Source organism: Talpa europaea (genome assembly GCF_964194135.1).
Source record: "Talpa europaea genome assembly, chromosome: 8".
In the NCBI taxonomy this organism is placed as follows: Eukaryota; Metazoa; Chordata; class Mammalia; order Eulipotyphla; family Talpidae; genus Talpa; species Talpa europaea.
Window position 1 is genome coordinate 96,783,320 of NC_140075.1, and position 18,884 is coordinate 96,802,203.

General features: G+C 49.4%; 1 protein-coding gene across 1 annotated transcript in view; it reads left to right on the forward strand.

The window, feature by feature from the left end:
• The window catches only part of SMOC1 (SPARC related modular calcium binding 1), a gene marked incomplete at both ends in the record, with an annotated part of 138,600 nt that overhangs the window by 109,118 nt on the left and 10,598 nt on the right, over positions 1-18,884 (forward strand). The window contains 3 exons of the mRNA XM_084240290.1: positions 8,647-8,839; positions 9,360-9,442; positions 11,315-11,420. Coding sequence (XP_084096416.1) covers positions 8,647-8,839; positions 9,360-9,442; positions 11,315-11,420 — 382 coding nt within the window. The remainder of the gene's footprint in view (positions 1-8,646; positions 8,840-9,359; positions 9,443-11,314; positions 11,421-18,884) is intronic.

The window sequence follows — 18,884 nt, forward strand, 5'->3', positions numbered from 1 at the left end:
CTGACTGAAGTACACTGCTGAGGGGAGCGGCAGGTGAGACAGGAGAGGTCTGCTGCGCCTTGTGAGTTGCTCCCTGGCCAGACAGGGATCGAACTCGTGCTGCAGAGGCTGTGAACAGCTTCATAGTGCGGTGCTTAACCCCTTGCACCACCAGGGAGGCCCGACTGTTTTAGATTTGAGTGTATTCGGTTTCTGTCCACCATCCGCACTTCTGCTTGGTCCACAGCTGAGCACAATTTCAGGGCCTGGCTCTTATGTCTGCTTCTCCCCTGCCTGGCAAGGCCTCTCCCCGAGCATCTCCTTCCCTCACCTGTTGTCTGCCCTCTGTTCTGAACGGAGCTCTGAGCGATGGTTCTGTGGGTTTTCCTGCTTCTCAGGACTCCCTGCGTGACTCTGAGACTTGGGAACTGGCAACAGACTGGTGGCTGCTCATTGCTGGGCGTGGTGGGCAGCCCATGGGGAGGGCACAGCCAGGCCTGCAACAGTGTTGGGGAAACCGTTCTCCTGGGGCCGCCAGCCCATCCTGTGAAAAGTGCAAAGTCCACAAATAAGAAAAATAGCCTCTTCATATGGTTGGCGTGAAACCATAGGTGCTAAAACCCCTTGTGGCTAAATAAACAGAAAGTGCCTGCTCCGGGATGTGCCATAAATCACTCCACAAGATTATGGCTCCCAGCAGCCTCTCCTCCCCGGGAGCACCGTCTACAGGCCTTGAGCAAACCTTCAAAACAAGGAAGCCTGTGCCTTCCAACCTGGCCCTACCTGGCCTTCCTTTTGCTTCTGCAGTTCCTTGCTGACTGCGGAGACACACACACACAGACACACACTCACACACCAACCCAGAGAATCCTGAGGCAGGAGCCACACGATTTCTTACGCCTCTGGAATTTCATGTTGCGATTTAGGAAAGGTTGTTTTTAACACACGGTTTGTTTTTTTGGGTTATCGTTCAGCATTTCATTCATTTTTTGATAAGAGGATAGGTGGGTGTGAGCTATTTGAAGGGATTTCAGGGTAATTGTAGGCGACACAATGCTAGCATTTTCCTTAATATTCTTGGCTTGATGCAACAATTCCTTTTGCAATGAAATATTAATAGCTCCTCATATTTTTTAGGCAGATAACCTATTAATTTTTCCCCAGAGAAAAATCTATCACTTGATAGTCTGAGGGTCCATTGTTGCGTTTCCCAGGTGAGTCAGAGACAGATCAGCTTTTTTGAGCCTCCGAGGTTTCATCCCCACCATTTGGCATTTACTCAACAGTGGGTAACCCCCTCTCTCAGTGTCAGGCTAGAACAAATTTCTGTGGCTGGGGGTGGCATAGCAGGGATGCAAGCAATAGAAGGTTCTTGGACTAAATGCTTGTTATGCATCCTTTAAACCTGAGATTCCCTGCTTTCCTTTTACTAGGGAACTGGAGGCCAGGGATGGGTGTGGTAAAGGGTCAGGAAGGATGTAACCGAGTCTTTGGTCTCGTGGGTTTATCGTTTGGTTAAGTCAACATGCCAAATGTAAGGGGTCCCCAAGAGGAACAGATCCTTAGTCCTGGACTTAGAGGGAGACTTCACTCTAGGCTGGAGTCCTCATGGAAATCTTCAGAAGGAGCCTTGGAATGAGGGCAGGTTAATTTCATGCCTAAGTTCATTCTTGTTCCTACATCTTAGAAACTTTTATGATCTCTCCAAAGCCTGACACAGCACACAGCACATACCCTCTACCTGCCATGTGCAAACGTGGGTCATCTGCATCCTCTCTGTGAGCTCCATCTCATGTACACCTCAGGGTCCTGAGTGAGGTCTGAGACCTTGCCCTCGTTCTTTTTATTAATTAGTTGATTTTCTTACATCATTGTTAATTTCTGCACACTGTTTGATTTCTCCCCTCAGGTGTTTTCTTCCACCACCACAGCACGCATGATCCATCACCATGGTCCCTTGTGCTCTTCCCTTCCCTGTTTTGACATTTCTCCTACCCCTCCCCTGATGTCTGCTGAAGATCTATGTTCAGCTTACAAGTTTTGTTTTTTTCTTGACCTTTTGTTCAGTTTCTTTATGTTTCACTTATAGGTTAAACCATCTGATACTTATCTTTTTCCTTCTGACTTATTTCACTGAGCATAATCCCTTTCAGCTGTACCCATGTTGCCTCCAATGGCATACATTTCCTTTTTGATCACTGAGTAATATTCCATTATGTATATAAATCACAACTTTTTGATCCATTTGTCTATTTTGAGGCAGTTACATTGTTTCAATATCTTAGCTATTATAAATATGTCCTCATTCTTATCACCATCTCCTTGCTCTTTTCTCTAGTATATGCAGCAGTCAGGAAGGCCTTGGCAGCTGCCCCAAGTGGGCAACCTGAGTCTATACTAGGAGGCGAGTGCCTGAAACTTTTTCTGGGAAGACTGCATTGTTAATTGAAACATATTCCCAGTATACATTTCTGTGGCCCTTTACTTTTCTTGGTTTTCTGTAAGGTTGGCCTTTTTCTTGCTTTCCTTTTACACACAAATCTTGTGATGGTTAATTTTGTGTATCAACCTGCCGAGGCTTTGGTTTCCAGTTTGGTCAAACACTAATCTAGATGTCGCTGTGAAGATATTTTCAAATGTGATTGACATTTATGATCAGTGGATGTAAAGGAAAACAAACAACCTTCCATAATGTGGATGGTCTCATCCAATCAGTTGAAGGCCTTAAGAAAAAAAAGCCAAGATTTCTTGAAGAGCAAGGAATTCTTCCTCAAGATCATAACATAGAAATCCTGCCTGAGGGCCTCCCTGGTGGTGCAAAGAGTTAAGACGCAACTTTGAAAGCTATCCACAATCACTGCAGTGTGAGTTCAATCCCCGGTCAGGGAGCTACCCACATGGCACAACAGACCTCTCCTGACTCACCCCCTACTACCCTCAGCAGTGTATTTCAGTCAATCCACGTGTTCTGGTCCCCACTCTGTCTCTGGTGAATCCTCTCACCCCCTTCACCGCTGGCCTGTACCCCAGTTCTTGTATGCATAAATAAATCTTTTTAAAAAAGAGAGAAATACTGCCTGAGTTTCCAGCCTGCTGACCTGACCTGTTGATTCTGCGCTCAAGACTGCACCATTACTCTTACTTGAATTTCCAGCCTGTCTGTGAACCCTACAGAATTGCCAACCTCCATGATTGTGAGTCAATTCCTTAAGACAAATCTCCTCTTTATAACAGTATATAGATGTGTGTAGATTGAGATATAGATATACAGGTATCTAATATTATCTATCTGTCTACCTACCATCTATCTTTCATCTATCTACATCCGTCCATCCATCCATCTGTCTGTCCATCCATCCATCATCTATCTCTGTCTCTTTCTCTCCATCCATCTCTCTCTCTTCCCTATCTTCCACCACCCATTATCATCATCATCATCCTCTCTTTTTTTCTCTATCATCTGTAACATAAATCAACCATTGGTTCTATTTCTCTGGGAAGCCCTGACTGCTGTTGGCCCTGATGACTGCCTTCTCTCTCCACTATCACAAGGTTCCTGTGATACTTTCTCCAAAGAGTTCATGATGTAGTTGGCTCATCAATACCTGCTGCTTACATTCCAGAAGGTATTTGTTGTTGGGTCATCCACAGCCCAGCTTTTCTGTCTACTCTTTCCTTCAGCAGTTTCTTTTTTGGAAAGCAGCAACCAGAAAGAACAGCCCAGGAATCTGAAACTCAGATCTCTAATGTTTATGTTTTTTGGCTATCTGTGTCGAAAAGAAAAAGTAAAGGAAAAAAAAAAAAACATAAAAAGATGATAAAGGAGAAATTTTCCCAGAACAAAGGGATAAACTCTGAGCTAAAATCAAGACTGGGGATTAGCTGAGGATTTAGGTTATCTGTATTTTCCGGGTTCCTAATTACCATGCGTGGCTGGAGTCCCAGAGGCAGGGGCTAGCCATGCCGAGAGAGTCTTCTCCTTGCTTGCCCTCTTTTGGCTGAACACGCAGGGCCTTCCGCCCTGAGCCTGGAGACAGGCTTTAGTTTGGTTCTCTGCTGTCCCTCCCCGAAGCGCTGTTCCGCTCCTGTCCTGCTGTGCTCTGCTGTGATGTGTGGTCGGTGGTGGGAGGTCTGTGTGTCTCCTGGTGGCAAGGGCTGGAGATGTTCCACTTCTTCCATAGGATGCTTTTCCACTGTTTCTTCTCTTAAGCAGTCAGAGGGTTGTGAATTCAACTTAAACTACCAATTGCCAGGTGGGGGAGTGACCTGGCTATCACTTTTTCTCTGCACCTCCCTGGGATAGGACTGCAGGGGCAGGTGTGTGTGAGTGTATAAGAAGGTGTCCTCATCGTATCTGCAGTTCCCCTGGACAGCCCTGATTGCTCCTCTCCCCTGCTGTTTGTGTCTTCCAAGTGTTAACAGGTGACACCAGTCATTCTCAGTCATCAGCCAGACCTTCCATCTTGTCATCCTTCCTTAAATTTTCCTAAATAGAGATTGAATGTCTTAGAACTACAAATGTCCAGTTGTGGGGACTGCCTGCTCTGAACCAATGTTTCTGATGAGATCCTTGAAACACACCCCTCTCTTGCATTCTGGGAGGTGACTTTTTAGTATCTGAGAAACTCAATAGTTGTGAAGTTTAAGAGTCATGTGGGAGGTGACTGAGAAGGGCAGAAGGTGGCAGTGGCCCCAAGAATGGGGCTTGTGGCTTCTGGGTCCTCAGCTACAGAAGGAGCTTATGTTCTTTGGTACATACTGATTCCTCCTTGCATGGCCCATGGAGAAGCACTGCAGGAATAATTGCTCAATTGACTGAATGACTACAGGGTCTGAGACAGCTACAAAAATACTGATGGGGTAAGTTGATGAAGAGTTGAACAAGTCTAGGTGTTTCAGTTTCCTCTTGCTGTATAACAAACTACTCCCAAGCTTAATAGTTTACAAAAAAAGAATTTATTCTCCGTAATGTCTCTGTGAGTTGACTGGGTTTACCTAAACTCACTCCTGGACCCCTTGGAGGGCCAGCTGGATTGGAATGTCCCAGGTCACCTCACTCTCACATGTAGCTATGACCTTTCACCTCCCAGTGGTCTGGGCTGGCTTCCGTACATGGTGCTCTCAGAGTGGCCTTCCGGGATGTGGACGTGGAAGTTGCAAGGCCTCTTAAGGCCTGGGCCTGGAGGCTATACACTGTCACCCCTGCATTGGTGAAAGTGAATCAGTCAGTGGGAAGGGGGCCTATATGGTAGGGAGGGGCCATTTACTGGGACGATTTTGTAGCAATCTACAGGAGGAGTAGAAGAAAAACACAGGCTAGGATACAGATCAGACTGCAGCAGTGACAGGAGGATCTGCAGCGAGTGGAGAGCACAGCCCCTGCTGCCTGCCTGGACTGGAATCCCTGCTCTGTCACTGCCTAGTTATATGACCTTGAGGGACTTGCATAGCTAGTCTGGGTGTCTGGGTGTCTGGGTCCTCCTCTGCCCAGGGAGGATAATAATAACATCGGTCTTAGAGAGTTATGATGGGTTTGAAGTGAATTAATACAAGTGCCCAGTGCCACACTTGGCATGGGGTAAGCACGCAAATAGATGTTAGCTATTAGTATTCATTTTAAAGCTCTGTCATGGCAAGAGAGTGCCAACTTTGGCTTTAAGTTCTCCAGTTCTGAGATAAAGAGAGAAAAAACTGCCAGATTTGCAGTGCTCTTACGCTGCAAAGAATCATTGGTTTAGAAGATGCTGTTCTGTGTCCAGCGGGCAAGCACTTTTTAAAAAAAAAGATTTATTTTATTTATACAAGAACTGGGATACAGGCCAGAGGTGTGGGAGGGTGAAAGAATTCACCAGAGACAGAGCAGGGAGCAGAACAGGCAGATGGACTGAAAACACTGCTGAGGGGAGCAGCAGGCGAGGCAGGAGACGTCTGCCGCGCCATGTGGGTATCTCCCTGGCTGGCCAGGAATTGAACCTGCGCTGCAGAGGTTGTGGATAGCTCCACAGTGCTGCGCTCAACCCAATGCGCCATCAGGGAGGCTGGGCAAGCACTTTTTTATCCACTTGGTTTGTAAGGCAGCAGATCTGGGCCTGGGAGCACGACACACTATAAACATAAATGAATTTTTCCCTGAAAGCAAGTGATTACAGAGAGGAGAGCCTTGGACGACCCTGATTGTGCCCTCTCTGCTGTTCTTTATGTCTAGAGATTAGCAAGACAGGCTTGACTATGGAAAGCCCTTGATTGGAACCTCAACCCTCCTCTCTCTTGGCTGCCTAAACTGGGGAAAATTCATGAATCTCTCCAAAGCTCAGCTGCCCAGCCGACAAAATGGGCATAAATAGCGTCCACTTCCCATGGACACAGAGACCTGGCAGGGGAAGCCCTAGTCTATCTCCTGGCACAAATCACTCAATGAATATTTGCTGTGGTCATTAATACTGTAAAAATGGTTTTATGTTAGAAGATAGTCCCTGTATCCTTCACAAATGATATTATTATAAACAATCCCTGTCCTTTTCTTAGAGGGACCCTCATGCTTGCAGGATTGACATAAAGTAATAACCCACCAAACAAGCAAATTTCATGTAAACCCTTCCTTTTAGCTTTCTAGTTCCATGCTATCCCCCACTTGTCCAAACGATCAAGCTTCTGCCTTTGTGTAATTTTTATTCTCCTCGGAAATTGGTGCAACTGCTGGAAGCTGACGGTGAACATTTCAGAAGAGCCTTCAAGGGCTTCCAGAAATCCATCGGCAATGCCCAAATCACAAGTTCCCAGCCCTCAGATGGCCTCGCCATGTTTGCACAGCCTCAGCATCCCCAAGGAGTGAGGTCGGGCCCATCATTCGCTCTGCCCTGCGAGGGGACCCTCCCCCCTCCTTCTGTGTCTCGCGTTCAGTCTGATTTATGGCTTTAGAATGTTGGCTCAGAGGATCTTAATTTAAAGCCTCTGTCAGGTTGTTACTTGAATGTGGTGTCAGAAAAAGCTGTTTTCCTTCGATTTTGCTCGTCTGTCGCCTTTTCCATGGATGAAATACGAGGTAGGAGAAGAAGGCTGTCACCTTGGGACTGGGGAGGGAGTGTTGAAAATCTCTCACGGAACCCCCTGGAAGGTGTCAGGTCCCTTCCCAGCCAAGGGGCTCAAGTGAAAACTCTGGGTGTTCAACCTGATTTTTCCAAGACCGCCCTCACCCCAGTCAGTTCATGTCTCACTCCTGAGCTGCCACTAGGGGCTCTTTGGTAGAAGTTACAGTCCAGGTAGAATCCCTGCTAATGTCTTGTCAGCTTTTTTAAATTCCTATTCCTTTAGCCGAGAAGATTGTTTAGCTTTGCTGTGTCTGCATTATGAAAATAGTTTTTATTTTCATTTTCTAAATTCAAAATGATATCTTTATGTGAAGGTGCTATACCTACCTGCGTCCTGCCTCTTCAGCATTTCTACGCCTCCAAGAAGATAGCCCCCTCCCCCTGCAACGGGAATGCCAGACAGCTGCTCTGCAGAATCCCCAGCAGCTAATTGTCCTCTCACTGTATTACCTGTGAGCTGTCTCTGTGGACACCTGCAGTTTGCAGCAACATCTGGACTGTCCACACATGTATCACCAGCAGAGCCATTATTTCCAGGGGGTTGGCGGATTGAAAGTTGAGTTGAGTTTGTTATTCTGAGCCTTTGTGCTGTTGTTCAGGGACCAATGTGAATCCCCAGGTTGCCTGGGCAAACTGTTGCTCTAGGAAATGATGTTTTTGTAACAGTCTGTGATAATGTCATAGGATGCCCAAGACTGCCTTCCCGGCCTCTTCTTCAAGAGGCAAATTGTGGAATAAATAAGTAGATAAATATAATAATATAGGTTTATGATATGATTGCTTTTACTATGAAATGAAAATGGTAGTTGTGTGCATCTGGATTTGTGTGTGTGTTTGTGCATAAGAGCAAATCTAGGGAAAGGAGTGTTTAACTTTGGCGCCATTATGGATTTTTCAAAACATTCTTTATAACAAGAAAAGAAAAGCCAATGCTATCTGTTTAAAAATATTAAAAGACAAAACAAAACACAGCCGCAACAAAAACAGCAAACATGAAAGTAAAGTTAGGCAGGATGACTGGGTTGAATTTTCAGTTAAGACCCCTGAGCAGGCCAGGCCTGGCAGGGCACTGCACCCTGCCTAAGCCGGGGCCTGGCTCCCAGGAGCACGTCTGTGTATTTCCTGAGGCCTCGGAGTGCAGACCTCTTCCTGGTGGGCCTGTTTTCTCTCTTCTATTGACTGGGAGCCGTATGTGTAATGGACTCTCCTCCTGTGGCAGACGCCCATGGGCTCTGTCCTGCTGTGTCTGGACTTGGGAGAGTCTTAGCTGGTCAGTGTGCTGGGGTCAGTCAGGCTTCTGCACCCATCTCTAGATGGGATGCTCAGCAAGAGCCCTTCTGAATATGCCAGAAAATTCCACCCCAGGGCTCCACCGTGAGCATAAGGAGTGGGCCCCGGAGTCCCTGGCTGGCTTGTTGGGGCTTTAGAACCCTCTGGGAGTGAACGCTCAGTGTGCCCTGGCAGCAGAGGGGGCAGCAGGGAAGCTTCCCAGTCAAGTCTTCATTTCCTGGGGGCCTGGCCAGGTCCTGGCAAGAAAGGCAGCCCTGATGGTCACCACAGGTTGTGTCTTCTTTTGCAGAGAAAGTCCACTCATGTGACCAGGAACGGCAGAGTGCCCTGGAGGAGGCCCGGCAGAATCCCCGCGAGGGCATTGTCATCCCCGAGTGCGCCCCTGGGGGGCTCTATAAGCCTGTGCAGTGCCACCAATCTACCGGCTACTGCTGGTGCGTGCTGGTGGACACGGGGCGCCCACTGCCCGGGACCTCCACACGGTAAGAGCCCCTGAGCCTGTCCTGTCCCTTGGTGGGCCCTGGAACTCACACCTCACATCTGGTTCTACTGTCCTGGTCCACTGGGAATCGAGGGACGAGGAGAGCAATATTTCTGTTTGTAAGCAGATGAGGTTCTGGGAAAAAGACCCCTGATCCTGGATTACAGTCAAGGGTCTGTCTCTTCCTAGCTGGGTGACCCTAGGAAAGTTAGGTGATCTTTGTGAACCTCAGCTCACCTCTGAGGAGAACGTCACTCTGCTTAGGTCAGTAGTTTTTATGGACCAGAAACATTCTGTGCGCAGACATAAGGTGACATTGCAATGCTTCAGTGATATGCCCCAACATGTCCAGTGGGCATGGTGTTGCTGGGATGGCCTTGCAGCTACTGGGAAGGAAATATTTTGCTTCCAGCCCTGGGACCTCTGGGTTTAGTGACCACACAGGTCATTGGTGGGTGGTAGTGGCTCTAGGAGGCTCAGTTCCCAGGCTCCCCCAACAACTCATGATTGTTCCTTTTCAGCTACGTGATGCCCAGTTGTGAGAGTGACGCCAGGGCCAGAAGTGTGGAGGTGGACGATCCCTTCAAGGACAGGGAGCTGCCAGGTGGGAGACAGCGCTGCCCCTTGCCGGTGCCTACACCCACTCTCTCCCTCCACCCCTCATCTTGCACAGACAGCTCCCTCTTCTGGGTTTCCCCCCAACACACACACTCCTGTAAGATGGAGCAGGGGGCACTAGGCAGGAGCATCACAGGACTTTGCAGTTGGGAGCTTGGGATCCACATCTGCTCTGGGACTTCTCTCTAATTAGTCCCATGCCCTTGTGCATATTGTTTGTCCTTCCTCAACCTCTCCCCTTGGAAAGGCAGTCATCGGGGTCACAGCCTAGCCTGCAATTCTACAGTCTTTATCTATGCTAGAATGATGTCCCAGGGACCCAGAACCTTTTCCCCAGGGCTTTGAAAAAAGATATTATAACTTAGAGCAGGGTGGGGGGGGTGCTGTCTGAGGAGCCTGGCCTGAAGAGGGCTTTTGCCATGATCCCTGGTGGCACGGGGCCATCCTGGGGGGGAAAGGGGGGGCGGGCAGGAAGACAGGGCCTCCAAATGACTGTGGTGCCTTACTCTCCCTTATTTATAGCATTCTCTGCCAGTAAGTTACAATAAGATCAGTAAGTATCAGTGACTTGGAACATAATTCTTGACTCAGCTCAAACTCAGGTCAGTGCTGGTGGTAATGGAAGCATCTTCCTGCTGCCCATCAGCATTCCAAAGTGAGGGGAGCTGAAAACAGAGGGCCTTGAAAGTCAGGGGGTTTCAAGCAAGGTTTGCAAGCACCGCTCTGTTGCTGGAATGGCGTTTCCGAGGCCAGGCTTCCTTCTTCTAGCCAACCCCTCAACAAATGTGAATTGAGATTCTTCTATGTGCCACGTGCTGAGTGAGTATAACCTAGTGATCAAAATCGCTTGAGGCTTACACAGTGGGAGAGACAGATGCTATACAAATACATGGATACAAACTTACACACAGTCAGGATAGGGGCAGAGCAAGGTGCCCTGGGAAGAGCAGAGAGACTCCCTCAGAGCCTGCAGCTTCTCTGAAAAGATAGTGTTTACCCTGAGGCTGGAGGATTTGGTGAGAGCAGAGAAGGAAACAGCTGCTACAGAGAAAGACTGGGTGGTGTTGAGGCTGTTTGGTGCTGGTGATCATGGAATTAGAGGGACACCATCCATCCGCTTAGGAGGCGGTGTTTTCCCAGCAATACTCTGTTATGTGGGTGTAGATGTGGAAAAGGCATATCTGTGAGAAGGCCCATCTGTGCTTGGGTTATGTTGGAATAGTGCCAGGAAGGAGAAGCGCAACAGAGGATTCAAGAGCATTTATAAGGGAGATTTCAATAATAATAACTAAGCTGGATGAGGAGAGAGGTGAACAAAAGGAGGAGGCTTTTGGACAGATCCAGGTCACTCTAGCCAAGAGAGATGGCTAGATGGCTGCCTGGATTCTACTTGAGTCACGATAGATGCAGGTCTACTGCAGCCCACTTCGACCACTAGTGTTCTTTCTGTCCTTTGTGTCGTGTTAGCATCTGGTCCTTACAGAGCTGGCCCTCGTGTGACCACCTGATCGCTGGCGTGAGTCCTAGTATATGTGACCTTCGTGAGGATGAGGACTCCGTGTGTTGCACATTGCTGCATCTCTAGCATTTAGCTTAGTGCCTGACGGTACTTAGCAAAAATGTGTGGAATTGAGGTGGGAAGCATCTTTATCCATTTGGGCTGATCCCTTGTGGACTGCAGCTAGAGGAATTATGAAGTTTATGAGAAGTGTCTTAACAATAGATAAACCCCCAAAGTAGATTTTAGTTGGACAAGAAGGGCATAGTGAGGTTTGGAAAACAGTGGCAGTTGAGGAAGTTATTTGCCTGATTTTTTTTTTACCCAGCATCTGCTTTCGAATCTCATTTTATCTTTCAGGTTGTCCAGAAGGGAAGAAAATGGAATTTATCACCAGCCTACTGGATGCCCTCACCACTGACATGGTGCAGGCCATTAATTCAGCAGCACCCACTGGAGGTGGGAGGTGAGAATGTGAGCAGGAACAGGCCCAACGGGAAAGGAGGGGTAGGCTTTTAAGATGCTAAGGGATGCTGGAAATGTGGGGAGGCGTTGGCTAGGGAAAGGATTGGAAGCAGATACTTCTCCTAAAACCATGTAGTTGTGGCCTTGTCCCACCTTCTGCCAAAAATCTCCCTGCCTCCCTATCCCCCCTATTCTGTGTGAGTTGCTTGTCCCTGGCTTTTACTTACCTGATGAGGGCAAGTCAATGGGGTGCCTGGTGACTTCTAGCATTTTAGTTTAGAAACAGATGTGTTGGATGTGAGCGTCCTGAATGACAGGATGGGTGGTGGGCATGAGCTGGGGACAGGGAGGTGAGGGAAGGAGTCGAGAGCACTTGGTGATTTTCTTGTCTGCTGAGATGGCAGGAGCTATGTGCTTCTGCTTTTCTGGTAATCCCAAGGGGCTCTTGGCAAGGGGATTGGACATTCCCATAGCCAAATTATACTTAGCGCTTGAGCAGATATGTTAGTGGAGTAGTCCTGACCTGAGCCTGAAACGCACACACATCCTGGTGACCAGCATCACTGGGATCACTAATTGGTCCACTGGGTCAGTTCGTTGGAACATCATGCGTGCATCCATCTGTCCATCAGCTCATTAACTGCTGAACATGCACGATACACCAAGCACTGGACTGAGGGCTGGGAGCCCAGGGATATGAGGTATGTCTCCACCTTCAAAGAAGGCAGCAGCCTAGTGGGGGCACTATACTGTAGACAGATGCTTGCAAATTGTGTGGCATCAGGCTAGAACCGAGGAGGAACCCCAGAGAAGGGTTTGTTAACTTAGTCTGGAGGAGTCAGGGAGACCTTCCTAGAGGACTGTGATTGCTGAGCTGAATGTCAAAACTGACGGGGATCTGTCAGTGAAAGAAGGAAAGCCTTTCCAGGAAACAGGAAAAAACAGTCACTCCAAGAAAGTTCAGTTCAGTATTGGTCCATGTGCATGGGTGAGGAGGACGAAGAAGAGGTGAGAGCGGTCATAGATGAGGTAGGAGAAGCAAGAAGGAGCTCGTCCCAAAGAATCTGTGAGATGTATCTCCCATTTTGAAGAGGGGGAGGCACAGGGGTGTGTGGGTATACAGGGAGAGGGGATGTTCAGGCTCTGGCAGCAGTGGAGAAAATACAGTGTGCTTGGCCGGGATGGGCAGCCCGAGCCGAGCTTATGTGCCTCTGAGCTCATGGAGTGCACCCCAGAGGGGGCTAGTCCCCCAGCCTCTGTCTTGAGGCAGCGCTGTGGCCACCAAGGCAGTGAGCACCACTCTGATAACAGGCTCAGGCCCCAGGTCCGTAGAAGGGCCCAAGGTAGCCCTTCAGTGGCGACCAACAGGACCCCAATATGTGTAGCTAGGGTGGGGAACCAGGACTCCAGAAATAGCTCCCAGTGGCAGATGGAGGCAGCGTCCTAAATCCCAGCTCTGTCATGGCACGTGAGTGCAGCGGCTCCCTTGTGATCTGTCCCTCGAAACTGCTTGCCGGTCCCGGCTCTCAGCACTCCAGGGTCCTGTGAGCTCTGAGGCTGGTGTCTGGATGTGCCTCTGTTTTTGCTCCCTCTAGGAATGGGGGTGAGGCCCCCCTTTGAAAATGGACAACACTGAGTCTAAGATGGAGTAGGTCTGTGAGCGCAATCAGCATGCACGGTACTCAGCGGTGTGTCTGAAATAGGCAGCACCTGTGTGTATGTGTGTGTGTGTGTGCATTTTGAAAAAACTTATTTAGGATTGTGTGCCTTTATAATGTTTTAAGCCTAGACTATGAAAAAAATCCCTTTTATGCAAAAATGGGCATGCGATATTTATATTTATTAACTGAGAGGGGGCAAAAGAAAAGAAAGGGGCCATGGGCTTAAAAACTCTGGGTGCTTCCCGCCCACAGTGCCCCCCAGGGCTGCTGGCTCTGACCAGCCTGGCAGGGTGCCTCCCTGCTGCTTGTGCTTCACTCCTAAGAGACAGGACTTCAAGCTCTGTCTCATTTGCTTCTGGGGAGCCCAGCCCTTGCGCACGGTGTGGCCTCGGCTCCAGGCATGCTGCGGGTCCAGGCAAAGGAGGGAACTTGGCTGAGTCATGGACCAACAGATAAGGGGCCAGGGCCGGGGGTGTCGATTAGGGGTGAGAGGGTGGGCAAGATTGCAGATAAAACCCACTGCCCTGGGAAGTTAAGGTTGATGCATTGCTCTTGAATTGCAGGCTGAAGGGATTTTTCAGAAAATAAAAATTAAGAAGTTTATAAATGTTTTTAATACCAGCATGTCCTTAGGGAAGAGACTTTTTTTTTCCCTTAAAAAAAAAAAAAAGAAGAAAACCTTCTCTTTTTCAGTGTAATATAATTGGGAGAAGTTTAGAAAAAGTATTTTTTCCTAAACCTGTTTTTCATTTTAAGCTCATATTAGCTTGACCGCGTTCGCTTTTGACGAGAATGAAAGGTTTGAACTGCATTTGGGGGTTGCGTTACCCAGAGGCTGGACTTGTAATCAAAAGATAGACAAGATATGAACCAAGAAATAGTTTAGAAATCTGCAAGGGGGCTGGGAGAAGCAGGAAGAGAGAGAAGCAGTTCTACGGGAGGTAGCTGTCCAAAGTTGCCAGTTTTCCTGGTCTAAAGCCCTCCCAGACCTCCCGAGAGACTGACAGTAAGTCCTGAGTGGGCCCTGAAACTGGCCCTGAAGCCTGGCCTCCCCACCTGCTCGCCCTCCCAGCATGATGTACCAGCCACTGGTCTTCAGTTCCTCCAACAGGCCAAACTCTCACCTGTCCAGGGTCTCCATGCCAGCTGCCCCTTCACCCCGGAGGGAGAGGGCCCTAGTGACAGAGAGGGCTGCCCCATCTTCCTGTGACTGACCCTGCTTGCCCAGCTAGAGGTCACCTTCTCAGTGACCACCCACCTGAAGGCAGCTGCCCAGCCTCCCTTTACTGTGACACATCTTTTTAAGTCTCAGCCAGCTCTTATCACTATCTGATACTTTGCTGCTTGCTTTACTTATAGTCTCACCCGATGCAATGAAAATTTAAGTTCTATGAGGAAAGGAACATTTTCTACCTCCTTCCCTGCTGTATTCCCAGAAGTGAGAACAGTGCCTGGTCCATCATCAGTGCTCACTAAATATTTCTTCTATGACTTCAGTAGAGGGGTAGATGGTGAGATGGATGGATGGACCCCTGCCATATACAGAGAGGATGTCTGAGATCTCGGCACATATCAAAGGGCCCCCCAACTACTGTGAGACTAAACTGGAGGCCAGACCCACTATGGAGTTCACCGTGGTGCCTCATCATCACCAGGTTGCTACAGGACCCCATCTGGGCCTGAGGGACTTAGGACGTTGTGAGGTCAGACTCTGGCCAGGCATGCAGCTTTGATGGAGGAGGCGGGGGTTGGTTGGGTAGCACGTCTGCAGCAGGGCTGATGAAGAGAGTTAGGGAGTCCACTCTTCCTGGGGTTTGGCCTTGGTTCTGAATTCGGGCAGAGTTGAGGTTGCAGGAACAAGGTCAAGGAGGCCACATCTGATCCCTCCTGCATCCTCTTGTGTCTGGCAACTGAAGCTGGACATCAGCTTGGGCCAGTGGAAAATAATCCCACTTGGGGACATGGAGAAGAAGAACAGGGAGGATATTTGGGGCAGTCCAGAAAAAAGGGTGTTTTCCCCCCAACCTGCCATGGGCCTAAAGTGCAAATTTTGGTTTTGCGCACTCTTAAGTCTCCACTCCCCACTGGTGTAAGCTGTGTGCTGGGTTCTGGGGACATACGGGGAAATGGTCAGATTTCCTGGTCTGATTGGGAGAAGAGAAGAGCTCTATAATAGTAAATTATAATCATAATGCAACGTGCTTGTTCTGTGTGGTCAGTGTGATAACAGAGGCAGGGAAGGCGCTGCAGGGACAGGGGATGGAAGGGGGGTGGGGGCAGGCTTTACATAGGAGGTGATATCTGGGTCCCGTCTTCATATATGGGAAAATGCCCGACTTAGCTGGACCAGTGAGGCAGGAGGGAGGGAGGGCCAGTGAGAGGAGTTGTAAGAAGTATGGTTTCAATTTGGGAGGCAGGCTGTGGACAGGCAGTTGACGAAGCTGTCAAGTTGAGCAGAGTCCAGATCATGTCTGGCCTTGTGATTCATGCCAAAGCTTGCAACACGGAACCATGTGATGAGCATTTTTTTTAAGAAACACCCTGCCGGTCCAATGGAAGCTGGGTGGGAGGGGAGCAAGACAGGGCAGGAGGGTTATAGCAGCGGCAGAGTAAAGGGCTGGGAGAGCAGGGGCTAAGGTCATAGGAAAGGAGAATCTAATGAAGCTTTAGTTATGAATCAATAAGATTTGGAAGCTTGTTAGATGCAGGAAGTGGAGAAAAGGCTGTCTACTTTCTTTTCTGGCCTCCTCAACTACTTAGTGTTGAAAAGCAGTGCTTCCAAAGTAGGTAAAGAAGAATGGGGTGTCCATGGACATACCTGTGGCTAGAGCAGGGTAGGGCACGGGCTGGAGGATGATAACCAATCTCAGTGGTGTGTCAGATGTTTGTAATATCCTCTTGGCCTTTCACGCCAGGGCTCCAGGAGACAGACAGCTCCCCTTACCCCTTTAGATCTGCTCTCCTTTAACATCCACTGGCATTTGTCAGCCCAAAGGAAGATTTCTGAGATCTTGGTTGAGAGAGCTTTCTAGAGCAGGAGAACCCTCTCCTGCTCTACCTTCCCTAATCCAGTCAACATTGAAGAGAGGTGCAGTGGGCTGTCGGAGTCTCCTGGCCCCTCATCTGGTCCCCCAAAGAGAGACCATCTGTACTGTGGCTTCTCACTTCCTGCCCAGTGCGGTTACTTGTTGATGGCCTTGCTAGGAAGAGGCTGGAATGTGGCTGACTTGGCATTTCCCAGTCCCACCCGTACAGCTGGCAGGGCCTGGACCCAACTCCAGATGGGGCTCGGTTGGTCTGCTTAGCTTGGCAAGTGCCCTCATGCCGTCCCGCCTCACCTTCTTTAAAACTGCTTGGGGCAGCAGAATCAGGTCCAAGATCTTGGCCAAAGCAAGTTTCCTTGTGGTAAATGGGGCTGGCTCTCCAGCTGTGCGTTGCAGCCAAGGCCTGGCAGGGCTGGGGCTGCAGAAGCAAAACTGAAAGTGCTGCAGGAGCAGGGCGGCACCTGCCACCTCTTCACTTGGGAGAAGACTCCGTGGGACCAGTCCGGGGAGGGACTTGGCTCTCATGGTTTCCTCATCCCTGGAGGCGGGAGCGAACAGGAAAGCACCACAACAGGCAGAGGCAGGACAGACACCAGTGTGTTACTGAAGTACATTCTAAAAGCTGGAATTTGGTATCCTCTGGGTGTGTCTTTCCACACCATATCCAAGAAAACTTAAATATTCTACCTACCCCATGAGTCTTTTAGCAGAAGTGGCACTGCAGCCCGAGGAGGCACCCATGGACCAGCAAATCACAGTTAAGTGGCCTTAAGGAACCATTACACCCTCTAAGTTAGGGTTCCAGCCCTTGTTTGATGAGCAGTTTCGAGTTCCAGCTGTCCGGACTCCAGTTTCTATGCACATATCAAAAGCCTGGAAGTTTGAGCCAGTGAAAGCCTAGAGCTGGAGTAAGAGCTGTCAGTGTCTTTAAAGGATACTTCTAGAAAGCTGTCACAGCAGGAGGAATCAGTGGGGTGTGACTCTGAGGTCAGGGATGACCTCAAAGGACTCCAGCAAAGATTGTTTGAGGGATTGAGGGATTGGGGGTGAGGGGTAGGAGGGAGGCTTCCTGTCCCACCCACATCCAGCAGTCCCCCCAGGAAGTTGAGTTGACCTTAGTTCACAGGGGTCTCTGGTATGTCCTTTCACATACACCCACTGCTGTCTGGCTAAACAGGACTCATGATCGACCTCAGTCCTGACTAGATATTGTCTAAAGCCTGGTAGAGCTGGCCTTAAGACTGTGGCTGGGCCTCCCCTGTTGGTGCAGCGGTTGAGCGCTGGGCTGCGAAGCTGCCCGCAGCCTCTGCGGCGCTGGTTCAATCCCCAGCCGCCAGCGAGGGTCCCACATGGCACGGCAGACCTCTCCTGCTATGCCCTCTGCTCCCCTCAGCAGTGTATTTCGTCAGTCTGCCTGTTCTGTTCCCCGCTCTGGCTCTGGTGAATCCTCTCACCCTCCCTCGCTTCTGACTGTACCCAGTGCTTGTATAAATAAATAAATAAATCTTTAAAAAAAAAAAAAAAAAAAAAAGACTGGCCAAGCTAGAAACCCAATTTACAGAGTTTTAAACCAGATACCTTCAGTAGTTTTCTTTTTCTATTAAACTTTGTTGGAAGTAAAGAAACCACTCCAAGCCCATCCCAGTTACTGTTTTTTGTCTTATTTCATCTCCTTCCAGAAAGGGTCCTGCTTGAACATTCTTCTGGGCCATACTTAGCGTCTTCTTCCCTCTAGATCAAGGATTTTTTACTTCAGTTCATGAACTTTGGATGATCTTTAAAGAGTACATTAAGCCCCCTAAATCTGCAGAGTTCTGTGTGTATGTGCTTTTTCCTGAGAGAGGGATAATAACTAGTTTAGGTTCTCAGAAGGGTCCATGATCCCCCAAAGCTAAGAAATTCTTGCTTTAAATGTACTTGGAGGTTGGCCAGCACAAGTTACTGGGTTCCTAAGTAGGATCCTGGTGCCACCCAGCTTCACCCAGCTTCATTTGGGGATGGGGGATGGGTTTCTGGAGGTCCGAGGAGTTCAGAAGCAGAGAACACTGTGCTAGCTGGACATGAAGGAGGGAGGTGCAGGACACTCGGAGGGGCTCCACAGGGAGGCTCTGGGTGGTGGCATGTTATAGGGAGCCTTGTCTGGAGGGGCCGTGGAGGACGGATTCTGGGGAAGATGGCAAGACTGGTAGCTGAAAGTGGGGGCTGCCAGGTCCTACTGGCAGTGAGGAATGCAGGACTGGACCAGGATGACAGGGTCCGAAGAGAGAAGAAAGAGAGGGGGGAGAGAGCTGAAGTCAAATGACTGTCACTGCCTAGAGGTTGCAAAGCGGGGAGAAGAGCGCCTTCTTGCTGCAGACTAGCCCAAGTCTGGCCAGGAGCTCCATCAATGGAGTTGCTGAAAACTGGACAGGAGGGAGCCCGGGAACACAGGCTGGAGGCAGCTCGCCTTCTCTGGCAGGGCGTCTGGGCAGAATGACTTCATCCCTTCCATCCCAGGGACTGAGGCTTTATTATTCCAGTCTCTAGGTAGACATTACGCTATGCTGAGCCTAAAGGTTAAAGGAAGAGCTGCCTGTGCCTGGGGCTCTCCTGGAACCAAGGGGTGAGAGGGGGACCTCCTGATGCCTTAGAGAGGCTTCCTTGGGAGCACCTGGTGCCCTCCCCTGGGGCTCCTCCGGGGTGGCTCTCCTCCACAGCCTGCATCCTCCCTGACCCTGAGGGGAAGGCAGAGGTAACCACCGAGCAGGCCAGCCTCCCTCT